Below are 12,969 nucleotides of genomic sequence, written 5' to 3' on the forward strand. Positions count from 1 at the left end.
CTAGGATATAAAAGGTTTTTGACTTTTTGTCAATGTGATGGATAAACAACAATAACTTACTATAATTCAAATGTATTTCCTTATTTTGCATGAGGTTTTTACATGTTTAAGGACTGTTCCTATTTCTTCATTTTCCAACTGCCCAGTAATTCCTTCCACTCCTTTTTCTATAGGCTTCCTTTTCTATAGAATCATTTTCATTCAAATTTTAAGAGCTTTTTTTAGGGAGGTTAAACATTTTGTCTATGATGATATTTGCAAAAATTTCCCAGTTTATCGATTATCTTTTGACTCAGCTTATTATTTTTTTCAATGTTCGCTCATGAAATTTATAGACAGAAACTAGTATTGATAAAGATTCTAAAAATCAGGTCACAGGGCCAGATATCAGTGGCATAGAAAGCACAGTGCCTTGAAACACCATTATTGCTAGAATAGCGGCATCAGGTAAGTAAGAATTGGAAGCATGGACACAAAGTTGCTGTTCCTTGCAAAGTTTACTGGTTTTCCAAGAAATTGCTTGGACAGAGGTGGACAGCACCTCCTCTGCCTCCTTTAAGTGTGCCTTCTTCAAAATTACACTCAGGATCAGCTGGCAGCTTCAGAAGCAAAGAAAATAAGGATTTGTTCCAAAAGCTAGCAACTGGCAGGGCATTTTAGTTCTGGTAAGCCATACATACCTCACAAGCATGCAGACAGATAAGTATGAGCAAAAACAGAGGCCCCAGGATGGGACTGAACAAGGGCTTTCACAGAGGAGAACAAATGATGCCAATCACCTCTCTCTGTGTTAGGTTAGTGAACTGAGGTTAAGGAGCCTGTAACACCAGTGTTGTTCAGTAAAGGGTAGAATTCTTGTTTTCCTCAAGCTTATGATATCTCAATTTCACTTCATAAATGGCAACATTATAGCAAAGTATTAAATATGCTTCTTACTAAGAAGTGGTAGAGAACAGAGAGTGATGTGTCATTAGAGCTTGATTTTGGAAAGGAATGATAATTGAAAATAGTACTCTTGAGAGCTTCTAAAATCATGAAGTATCATCTATTTTAAGCAATAAGAATCTACTTACTCAGATAGGAAATCTGCATGATAGTAGTAATCTGAAAGTTTATCCAGGAAAGAACGGGGTTCCAAAATAAATGTAGGCAGAACCACCTTGGATAGGTCCATGCCAGGACGGACTTGTTTCAATAGTGTCCAGATAAGGCTTTTGTTTTCTTCAGACACAGTTTCTGTTTGAGAAGCCTCACCTGCCTTTATCAATTAATGAAAATTACCAAAACATTACATTTATTTCAGACAGATATGTAAACAAGCCAGCTAATGTTGAAAATATGAATTCTTTTCAGGACTACTCCAAGCATTCTTTAAATGTGGAAACAAAAAGTAATAAAATCTATAGCTATAAAACTTAGGTAAAAAGGGTAGCTGAAAAAGACATCAAAGTGAACAATATGTACAAGAGATCCACTAGAAAAATATTATAGCCTATTATTTTACACTACATTTACTTCTATGATGCACTGGCAATAACAACGTTATAAACTTATGCTTCCTTGCAACTTACTTTGCACTGGCAATGACATCAAGCAATACCCTACTTCAAAATCAAGCTTGAAGAAAATGTAAACTTTAAATTTAATGGAATATATTGGTATTTATGTGAGTATTTGTGTTTAGTTGTTTGTAAATCCTAATATATTTCATATGTGTGCAACTTTGAAAATATCACATTCTATCACAGAAAAATAGGCAATAGATGAAGCAAATAATATCTTCAATTTCATTTAACAATTCCCAAGAATATGAAAATTCAGAATCTCTAAAAATAACAGACTTCTACCTCTCCAAGTTCTTCATGGCTCTGTTCAGTGTAGGTAGTCTCCTTTAAAGGCTCAACAGGCTCGGGTTCGATATATGAGTCATCTTGTCTTTCTGATGTATCTGTGTCACTTTCTTCACTTTTCCCCATCACCTCATTGTCAGACTCATCATGTTCTTGATCATTTTCTTTATCAGATTTATCAGAATACATATCTTGGTCCTTAAAATGTTGTCGTTCAATTTCACTATCATTTAACCTTAAGGGAAAGAATTTTTAGGAGGAAGAATAAAGGATGTTAAGAATGCTCAATTCATAAATAAAAATTATATACAACATTTATTGAGAATTTACTATGTGCCAGATAGTGTTCTAAGTGTTTTACATAGTGTTAATTCACTTAATCTTCAAAATAACCCTATGAGATAGGTAATATTATTATTCTCATTTTACAGATCAGTAAACAGAGGCATAGAAAAGTTAAAAACCTGGAGAAATGTGAAAAGATGATACTCTGAGCTCTTTGCCTCTCTACCAATTGGGACTAAAATCTTCCAAAACCAAAATTTTAGACTTCTTGCTAGATATTTTTCTTAGTTTTTCAAACAGCATCACTTCCATCAATCTCACTGTCACCTATGGTATGAAGAAAAAATGCAGGTCCAGATAATCCAATTCTCAACTGAACTCAAATAAATTATGACTTTCCACCTGTATATGAAGGTTTCCAAAGTCACCTCACGAGTCCAAGAAAAAGATATGAAAATGGTAAATGGTAAACAATTGTATTAAATTCTATTCGTCTGAAAGTTTTAATCCTGAGCAAAAATCCAGAGAATTAAAAATGAAAATTTCAGCTGAAGGAAATGAACCTATGACTAAAATCAAGTAAGTTTTGCTGAATCTACCCTATTCTCACTTAAAAGTGATTAGGGTAAATAGTCTGTACAAAAAGGGGAAAGTCTTGGAAAGAGGTTCCAACAAACACCCATTCCTCTGTCAGTAGCCCACCCCATTCCATCCTATCTCACTCAGGCACCAGGTATTTGGGATTAAGATAAAGCTCCAGATTGTAGGTCTGCAAAGAAATAAGATAAAAGGTCAGGTAATGGAGATTTTCAAGAGAGTGGGTAAAAAAAGAAAAAAACAGCAACAAAAAACCTGGGCAACATAGTGAGACTATGTCTCAATAAATAAATAAATAAATAAGCAAGCCAGCCCAGTGTGGTAATACAGGCCTGTAGTTCTAGCTACTGGGGAGGTTGAGACTGGAAGATCGGCTTGAGCCCAGAAGTTCCAGGTTACAGTGAGCTATGATTGTGTCACTGCACTGCAGCCTGGGCAACAGAGTGAGACCCTGGCTCTAAAAATTTTTTTAAAGTAATAGAGAGAGAGAGAAAAAAAAAGAAAGAAACAGGTAAAAGGATAGGGAAGAAATGTCTAAATCAGGCTACATGGAGAAGAGGAGAATAGCAGTCTAACTTTGAGAAGAGCAACCTCAATGCTGATGAAAGTGACTACAGAGCAGAAGCCAAGGAGTGGGGAAAGGGAGGAAATGGAAAAGTCTGATGTTTTTCCTGCAAAGCAACAAAAAGACCTGAATCTCAAGAAAGTCTTTGCACTACTGTCCAGTTTCCTTGGAGAAATGCCTTTTTAGTGTTAACTATAATAAATCCTTCAGGGAATAAAACCACAAATAGGATACAGTTTCATACCAAACAGGATATAAATGAATTTCACAAATACCAGGTAGAGTAAGTCCAGTGCCATTACTAAAAACGTGTTACTCTATAGAAAGACAGATTATGTCTCATAGTTATAAAGCTTCACATATGATGTAATATTTGAGACTGATCTTGAATATATGGACAGGAGAAAAAAGCAAGGAGGAGTAGGCAGAAATCATTCTTAATAGAAGGCACATCATGCACAGACAAGGTGAATAATTAGCATGGCTATATTTGGGAAAGATAAAGTAAATCACATTGGCTGGAATCCCTAAGGAAATACATTTCTACACCTGATTATAGCAGCTAAACAAATTTTAAGCCAGGTCTTAGACCATATAACAGGAAGATATGCAAATTTCAGTCCTAGATACACTACTAAAATTCTAGGCCTGCAAACTAATTTTGTGAACAGCACAGTCTCTGAAACATTACCAAATCAGTGGCAATATCTACTTACTGGAAGTTGTCACCACTGTGGAGATTGTTAGCACGTAGTAAGCCGTAGAAAGTTACATGTGTGCTATCTGATGAAACGCTCAGGTCATGTTCCTTTCCTTCTCTGATCATTGTACGTTTAAGAAGACTAGAACATTTCAAAGCCAGCTCCAAAGCGTCCATCCAGCACCTTCCTAAATGAACACAGATTCATAAGCAGTATAATTTTTAAAACTATGAAACTAGCATGCATCTTAACTTACCCTGTTACCACTATTTCTTTGAGAAACATGCACTAGGAAAGTTAATCTGAACATAACATCTGCTAGAACTTCTTAATGCAATCTTTCAGTTTTCCAAATGCTTTTCACATACTAAGCAGCTACAAACCACTGATAAATGAATAGTATACAGCATGTATTAGAAAGTATATCCAATCTAAAATAAACATACTTTATTTTTCTAATCTTAGAACATTAACATGCAGTATAATTTGAAGGTATCAAGCAAGGTACATAAAATATACTGGAGGATTTATGGTTCTACTATAAACAAACTATCTGAAGTAACTGTTTTTGATAATAGGAAGTCTATCCTCAAGATTAACATCCATTCTATTTGTATGTATGAAACTTTTTAAGTCAGGAAAATGCCTATATAATGCTATTATTAACTGCCATATTAGTCAAGAGAAACATTAATAGTTTTATTTTTTAAATAAAAATTTAAAAGTGAATTAGCAGAAAACTTTTCACTTATATTTGTTTGGGGCTCTTAATTTTCATATATATCACTTCAAGATTTGCTGGGAATATCAGTCAAGTAAAGCATTTTCATACTGAAAGCTCATACCTATATTTTAATTAAAAAAAATCATCTGAGGCCAGGTGTGGTGGCTCACGCCTGTAATCCCAGCACTTCGGGAGGCCAAGGCAAGCGGATCATGAGGTCGAGTGTGACACCATCCTGACTAACATGGTGAAACCCTGCCTCTACTAAAAATACAAAAATTAGCTGGGCATGGTGGCGTGTGCCTGTAATCCCAGCTACTTGGGAGGCTGAGGCAGGAGAATGGCTTGTACCAGGGAGTCGGAGGTTGCAGTGAGCTGAGATTGTGCCACTGCACTCTAGCCTGGCAACAGAGCGAGACTCCATCTCAAACGCAAAAACAAACAAACAAACAAAAAAACATCAGATAAAAGTAAACTTTGGAAGGTTACAAGATTCCCTACACCAACCTTGTCTAAACTACGAAACATGAAAGCATGAAAGTAAGGACAAAATCTGTTATTAAGATTTGAAAGCTACCTTGATATCATTTAAGTGTTTCTCTCCCCATATTTGCTTCATGAATTAAGTATTAAAGGAGGAATAAAAAAGGTTGTACTCGAATGTCTTATGTAAAAAAAAAAAAAAAAAAGCATATGGTAACATTTAGTAGTAAAATATAAAAAGTATTAAATGTATCTTTAAAATAAAACATGAGTTACCATAAAGACACTCACAAATTAAAAGAAATTAAAAGGTGTTAATATGTCCACGGAGGATGAAGAAGAAAACTCTGAACTGCTAACTCATCAGTAAATCACACAATGCTTCCTTTCTATCAGATATCCCTATTTGTCTATTAAGTTACTCATATATTTAGCATTCAAAGCAATTTATGATTACCATGCTTCTGCTGCAAATGCCATACTAAAAATATATTTCCCCAGAAAAATACAAAGTGGCATAAAAAAACCTTTAAAAATGAAGACCAAAATCCAATCCACCAAAAATTATACTTACCATCTGACTCTGAAGTAGCTCGGATGATCAAATAACTGCTAGGTAAGGGCTGAGTAATGGATCCAACTGCTTCACCTTTTGGACCCTTAATAACAAAATAAACAAAATAAATTGGTAGAGAGTAAGTATTATGAGATCTCAACTTTACACTATCCAATATTATCTGTAATAATCTAAATCAGGTATGGATTATAAATCTAAAAGCAAATAAGCTTTAATTTCATCATTCTTGACAATGCAAATGTTAACTATTAAGAAAAATTTTCTAACAAATATATCTCCTTAGCAGAAAACTGAACAAATTAATTATCACTTAAATATTACCTCTACATATTGCTTACATACTAAAAAGAACCTGCAATTTACCATATAAAACCAAATTTTAACTTAATAATGTCCATCCCATGGATACAACTAATGAGATAAGAAATACTAAATTTCTAGAAGGCTAAAGAAAGCATCTGGAAATAGAATTATAATTCAAAAGAAAAAGAGAAATGAATTTTAACTGGGTCTAAGGAAAAATATATCTCTACTTTAAAACCAATGACATATACCTGTTTTTAAACACCAACTATACAAGCTGATTTTATTTTTCCAGAAACATGAAAGAAAAAGAAATTCTGTTGTTGTTGTTGGCTAGGGTTGTTTTATAAGTATACAATACCAACACTAATTAATATCACCAATGCTAAACTTAGGTAGACACAAATCTGGAAAGGAAACTAAGTATTGAATTTAAAATATAATTTTGATACAAAAGCTTAATTTTTAAGTTGTTTTCAAAGGGTTCTTTAAAGTTATCGGGTCAAAAAACAAAACAGATTTCCAAAACGCACAAAACGTTAGAAAGTAAAGATGTAAATTCAAAATGAAAACAGAAAAAAAATTAATATGGCTTTAACAAATACCGTAACCTGCATTTTCAAATAGCTTTACAATTTATGGGCCAGTTCCTAAAACCAGTATAGAGTGGGACATGGAATCAGACTGCCTGGGTTTCAATCATAGCTCCATGCTAGAAAAACAGAGTTCAATCTCTTTATGTGTATAATGGGAAGAAACTGTATCCTCCTTATAGGTATGAGAATTAAATAAATGATTTCATGTAAAATACTAAAGTACCTGACATGAACTCATAGCTGTTACTATTTCCTAATCATAAACACTGGCTTCCAAAATATTTAAACAATATCCTAAGTAGGTTTTGCTTGTGGGAAGTATTTATATAATTATACAGATTTCTCTCTTCTTCCAATATTAAGAATTAAATATTATAAATTTGACATTAAAATACTGATTTTAATCGACATTAAAATCATTAATATAATGGCCTAGAATTTATTTTAATGCTTGCAATTCCTAAGAAGAGTAGAATACTATATATATACACACACACATATATATATAGTATTTTTGTATATGTGTATATGTATACATATATTTTGTTGTTGTTGTTTAAAAAGGTTTTGAAAGTCATTTTCTCCACTTGAGAATCGCTTAATATATAAATGTCAGAGGTTTGGGGGTTTAAATTCTTTCCCCTGCGGGAAGCACCTAACCTCAGAATGGAACTAACTCGGTAATCCCAAATTTATTCTCGCTGTGACTCCAGACTACTGAAATAAAGATTAAAAAGTACAAGTTTTTTCCTAAGTGTATGTATATTGCGTTATTAAGCAATACCTTCCCCGCCCCCAAAAAAGGATTAAGCTACTTTTAGTTAATCATAATCTCAATTAGGTGGTTTTCCCTAAAGGAGAAATTCTAACTTCTTTATTCTATGATAACCGGTCTTCTTAGAAACTAAAGCAATGATCATTTTGTAAAAACTCAAACTAGGCTAGGCATGGTGGCTCACATCTGTAATCTCAGCACTTTGGGAGGCTGAGGCAGGAGGGCCCAGGAAATCAAGACCAGCCTGGGCAACACAGAAAGACCCTATCTCTACAAAATTTTTTTTTTAAAATTAGCTGAGCATGGTGGCATGTGCCTGTGGTCCTAGCTACTTGGAAGACTGGGGTGGGAGAACTGCTTAGGCACAGGAGGTTGAGGCTGCAGTGAGCAATGATCATGCCACTGCAGTCTAGCCTAGGTGACAGTAAAATCTTGCCTAAAAAACACACATACATACACAAAACCACTTAAACTTGACTCATTTATTCTGTTAGTATAATGCTTTTTTTTTTTTTTTTTTTTTTTTGAGACAGGGTCTTGCTCTGTTGCACAGGCTGAAGTGCAGTGGCATCTCATGGCTCACTGAAACCTCCTGATCTCTCCCAAGCTCAAGTGATCCTCCCACCGCAGACTCCTGAATAGCTGGGACTACAGGTACATGTCACCACACTCGGCTAATTTTTGTATTTTTTGTAGAGACGGGGTTTCACTATGTTGCCCAGGCTGGTCTCGAATTCCTGAGCTCAAGCAATCCAACTGCTCTGGCCTACCAAAGTGCTGAGATTACAGGAATGAGCCACTGCATCCAGCCACAGTAATGCTTTTCAGTTATAAAAAACATTAATGCTTCATCTTTAAAGACACCTGTCTCTTTCTCAAGAGTAAGTAATTAAAAAAAAATTTTTTTTTAAGAGTAAATAAGATTGCTTCTGCTTATAATAGGCTTCCCATCACACCTTTACATCACTACAGGAAAGACCACAAAAAAAAAAAAAAAAAAAGGCAATTTCTGTTCCAGGGATTCTACTTACCATTTTGATAAAGAGAAAAAACATGGGGCGGACCGCGGGAAACAAAACAAAACCAACAATAATAAATATAATGCAATGTTACAAAGCTGAGTTAGTAATTGCAAACTGAAAAATATAGTACAAATTGAATCCCTAAGGGCAAAAGAGATAAAAAGATGCAATATAACAAGTTAGACCTCAAAGGTAAAGCTTTTTGGTGCAGATTTTGTTGTGAGTAGAAGCAGAATGGGGAATAATGCACTGGAAAGCACAACAGATTTATAAATCCTGGCAGAGGACTAAACTTATTTGATTGACTTATCTCAGTTCTATTCATGGATTATCATCTTTACCTTTCACCTATATAACGAGCGCTTACATACCTTCACTGCCCAAATAGATTGCTCCAAAGGATGAAAAAGTTTGAAACAAAAGCCATCCTTTTTTGATGGACGTTCAATGATTTCACAGGCATTCAGAAGAACTGTTCCTACCCACTGACCATTTTTTTGGGTTTTATAGATCAGTAGCACCCCAGGTTTCAACACACACCATAACTTGGTCCAGCTCTTTAGAGTACCACGAATCTACAGAAAGATAAATTTATTTTAAAAATGAAGATCTGTTCCCCAAGGTCCAAACCAAAAAATTGCAAATATGATGTTTTAATCTAAAATTTCCATAACATGTACACTTTAAATATTTTATTTAAAAGCCACTACATGGCAAGCATGGCAAAAAGACATGAAAATGACATGGCTCTTGTTTCTAAGATGCTTAAATTTTAGTGAGAGACAGGCCAACAGTTTCGAAATAGTGTACTAAGTAGAATAATTTTCCTAATCTCCCTGACTAGGTCAGGGGCCATTAAAATATACTTTCCTAGTACTGAGATTCTTCTTTTTGTAACATTGATCATGGCTGTAATCTTATTTGTGTGTATATGATGATTCTGCTTAAAATAATTTTTCCCCTTTACCACATCAACAGTGCTGAAAACACTGCTGGAACACACTAGGCATTCCCTAAGTATTTGGTGAGTGGTAGGAAGAGAAAATAATTTCCTCCTAGCCCCTAAAATTACCTTATTCAAATTACTTTGTTCCCAGTAATTACATAAAGTATGCCATATAAATTTATTGGAGGATATTTTAAAATACAAGTTACATGAATCCCTATACTCTCATAAAATGTTCCTTATCCTAGGGTTTAACGCTATGTCAATAGTAAGTCTAAAACTACTTTTTCTATAAATTTCTATTTCCATCACCTATTAAAATTGTATCTATGCAATTCAGTGAATTCAAAACAGTGAAAGGATGTTAATATTTAGATCAAAAATAAGAATTATACTTTTATTTACTGTAAAACATCTGCTATTTCAATGCACCTACATGAAGTATGAAATAATACAGGATTCCCTAATCCCCTAAATAGGCATACCACAGTAACTCTCAACAAGAAACATTTAGAAAGAAGGAGCTTGGAGCCAAGCATGAAGAAAACAGAAAATCTAAGATATGTGTATATGTAAAAGAAAGGCAAGACAAGAGAGGTGAAAGGAAGACAGGTACTCTGAAATAACATTTTGGATCATGGAGATGCAACAGAACACGGAGGACAAATTATCAGAAGGAAGGTAAGGTAGAGAAAGTCAGCCAGAGAATGTGTTGGGGACTTAATAGAAGGCAGCTTTAACTCTGAAAAGTGAGATCTTGAGCTAACGCACTTCTAAGTAGAGTCAAAACAAGTTGGAAGGTGTTATTAGCACAAGATTGAAAACCCTAGAATTAGTTACCTGAATTGTCAGGGAAACTATCACCAGACTCTCATTTTAGTGAGGGGAGTCCTATGACGGATCTCATAAGGCTTATGAGGTCAGAGGCTTTACTAAGTCTTGGCAAAAGTGGAAAGTTTTCAGGGTTGGGGTGATTCTCAGGTACACGCCAAGTACTAAAATTTTCTGTGAGTCAGAGTCCTACAAGATCACTCTTAAACTTAGGATCCCTACAGCTGTCTTTCAGATAAGAATGAGAAAGAGGATAGAGTGACCAGGATGAAAGAAAAGGAAATAAAAATAACCAGAGGCCAAAAGAATAGGGTCTGGAAACAGCAACGTGTGCCTGTCTGATAATTAACAATTTTCATTTTTAAAAAATATATTATGTATCCAACTATTTAAAAATAGCTTTTATATTAAGTTTGTCTCATCTTTTCAATAATATACTAAGTGTACGGTAATACTTAACAATAATTGGAATAGCAAGCAATGTATTTTTTACAGCACATTGTATTAGACAACATATCACACAAATCTAAAAGCTTTTTTAAAAGAACTGCTATACTGTATGTAATTGATGCTACTGTTAAGAAAGACATTAAGATTCCTTCTCTTCATTAAGATGGGAACACAGAACCTCCGGGAATACAATAATAGTTTCTTTGCCAGTGAAAAACAATCATCTTAGGAGTTGTTTTTGTGTTGTAGGCTTTAGGTATACTCTGGGCTTTTCCATTCCAGTAGATGAACATCCAGCAATCTGAATTCATGATTCAAAACACACTGACCTTCAACCAATCAGCCATAACAATAACAGAAGGATCTGTGATTGTACTGAGCAGCTCCTTTGTGGCTCTTTTCTTTTCTTCTCGGTAATTTTTCTTTTGTACCTATTTTATAGAAATAATAGAAAAGCTAAAAACTCAACAGAAATGAGCAATTTATCTTAAGTTCAGGGGTACAAACGCAGGTTTGTTATATAGGTAAACCTGTGTCATGGGGGGTTTGTTGTACATATTTTATCACTCAGGTATTAAGCCTACTACCCATTACTTACTTTTCCTGATCCTCTCCTTCCTCCCACCCTCACCCTCTGAAAGGCTCCAGTGTGGGTTGTTTCCCTCTGTGTGTCCATGTGTTCTCATGATTTTGTTTCCACTTCTAAGTCAGAACATGCAGTATTGGTTTTTCTATTTCTGAGTTAGTTTGCTAAGGATAATGCCCTTCAGCTCCATCCATGTCTCTGTAAAAGACATGATCTCATTTTTTATTATGGCTACATAATATACCATGGTGTACTACATTTTCTTTATCCAGTCTCTCATTGATGGGCATTTAGGATGATTCCATGTCTTTGCTATTGTGAATAGTGCTGCAATGAACATACACATGCATGTGTCTTTATAATAGAACGACTACATTCCTTTGGGTATATACCCAATAATGGGATTGCTAGGTCACATAGTTCTGTCTTTAGGTCTCTGTGGAATCACCACACTGTCTTTTATCCTAATAGTCTAGTATTCTAAAGAGGTTTAGAATTTCATACTATAAAATTCTAAACCGCTTTAGAATTCCAGAATCTGACAATAAAAATACTATAGTTTTTTTTTTATTTTTTAGCAGGAGTTAGTCTTAGACAACCAAGGTTAGAACCTAGTTTTTCTGACCACTAGTGCAGTTCTACATATCTTTTAAATAATTTTACCTCTTTTTTTTTTTTTTTTTTTGAGACAGTCTTAGTCTGTAACCCAGGCTGGGGTGCAGTGGCAGAATCTCAGCTCACTGAACCTCCATCTCCTGGGTTAAGGCAATTCTTGTGCCTTGGCCTCCCAAGCAGCTGGGATTATAGGCATATGCCACCATGCCCGGCTAAGTTTTGTATTTTTTGTAGAGATGGGGTTTCACCATGTTGGCCAGAATGGTCTTGAACTCCTGGCCTCAAGTGATCTGCCCACCTCTGAAAGTGCTGGGATTACAGGCGTGAGCCACCACACCTGGCCGATTTTACCTCTTTTTAATTACACAATGCATTAACACAACCTCACAATAAAAATTTCAAACATAAAGCTAGAAGCCATTTTTATTATACCCCATCCTATTCCAATCCTCTAAATTGATGACTGTTAATCTTCTGGAAAACACTGTCTTTTCAGACCTTTTCTAAGTAACAACCTATAAAACATTTACATTTTGTGTTTAGCATGCAAAAAGTTCCCCCAGTAAACATTTTTTGAAGAGTATTAATGTCTGTATCATTCTCATTCTTTTAAATGTTACATAGGATTCCTACTGCAAATTAAAATAATAAGAGCTCTAACACTGAGGGCATTCTGTGAACCAGCCACAGTTCTAAGCACTTTACTTGTATTGTCATTACCTCATTTAATCCTCACAACAACATTGTTGTAAAACCTCACAACAGAAGTATTATTATCCTTGTTTTATAGATAAGAAAACTGAGGTAGAGAGAGTAACCTGCTCAGAATCACACATTTAGTAAATTGTTGAGTCAGCATTCAAACAGAGGCAGACTAGCTCCCAAAGCTATTCTTTTAACCACTGGCCTATACTGTTTCTAAAATATTTATTAATATATTCTCTTACTGATAGAAACCTTCTCTGTTACCAATTTTTTCAGATAACAAAGAATGCCACAACTGTTTGCAATTGAAGTTTTGCTTTCTTTCCCAATACTAATATGTAAGTTATATATAATTAAG

The 12,969-nt window shown here is 34.7% G+C and overlaps 1 protein-coding gene across 4 annotated transcripts in view; it reads right to left on the minus strand.

Moving 5' to 3' along the window:
* The window catches only part of OSBPL8 (oxysterol binding protein like 8), a 226,656-nt gene that overhangs the window by 36,160 nt on the left and 177,527 nt on the right, over window positions 1–12,969 (minus strand). For all 4 annotated transcript variants that reach the window (XM_023217461.2, XM_023217626.3, XM_023217562.3 and 1 more), the window contains 6 exons: window positions 11,035–11,136; window positions 8,850–9,053; window positions 5,780–5,864; window positions 4,014–4,185; window positions 1,848–2,085; window positions 1,074–1,258 (listed from right to left, as the gene is read on the minus strand). In XM_023217461.2, the coding sequence (XP_023073229.1) occupies window positions 1,074–1,258; window positions 1,848–2,085; window positions 4,014–4,185; window positions 5,780–5,864; window positions 8,850–9,053; window positions 11,035–11,136 (986 nt within the window). The remainder of the gene's footprint in view (window positions 1–1,073; window positions 1,259–1,847; window positions 2,086–4,013; window positions 4,186–5,779; window positions 5,865–8,849; window positions 9,054–11,034; window positions 11,137–12,969) is intronic.

The sequence above is a fragment of the Piliocolobus tephrosceles genome, chromosome 10, assembly GCF_002776525.5.
Source record: "Piliocolobus tephrosceles isolate RC106 chromosome 10, ASM277652v3, whole genome shotgun sequence".
NCBI lineage: Eukaryota > Metazoa > Chordata > Mammalia > Primates > Cercopithecidae > Piliocolobus > Piliocolobus tephrosceles.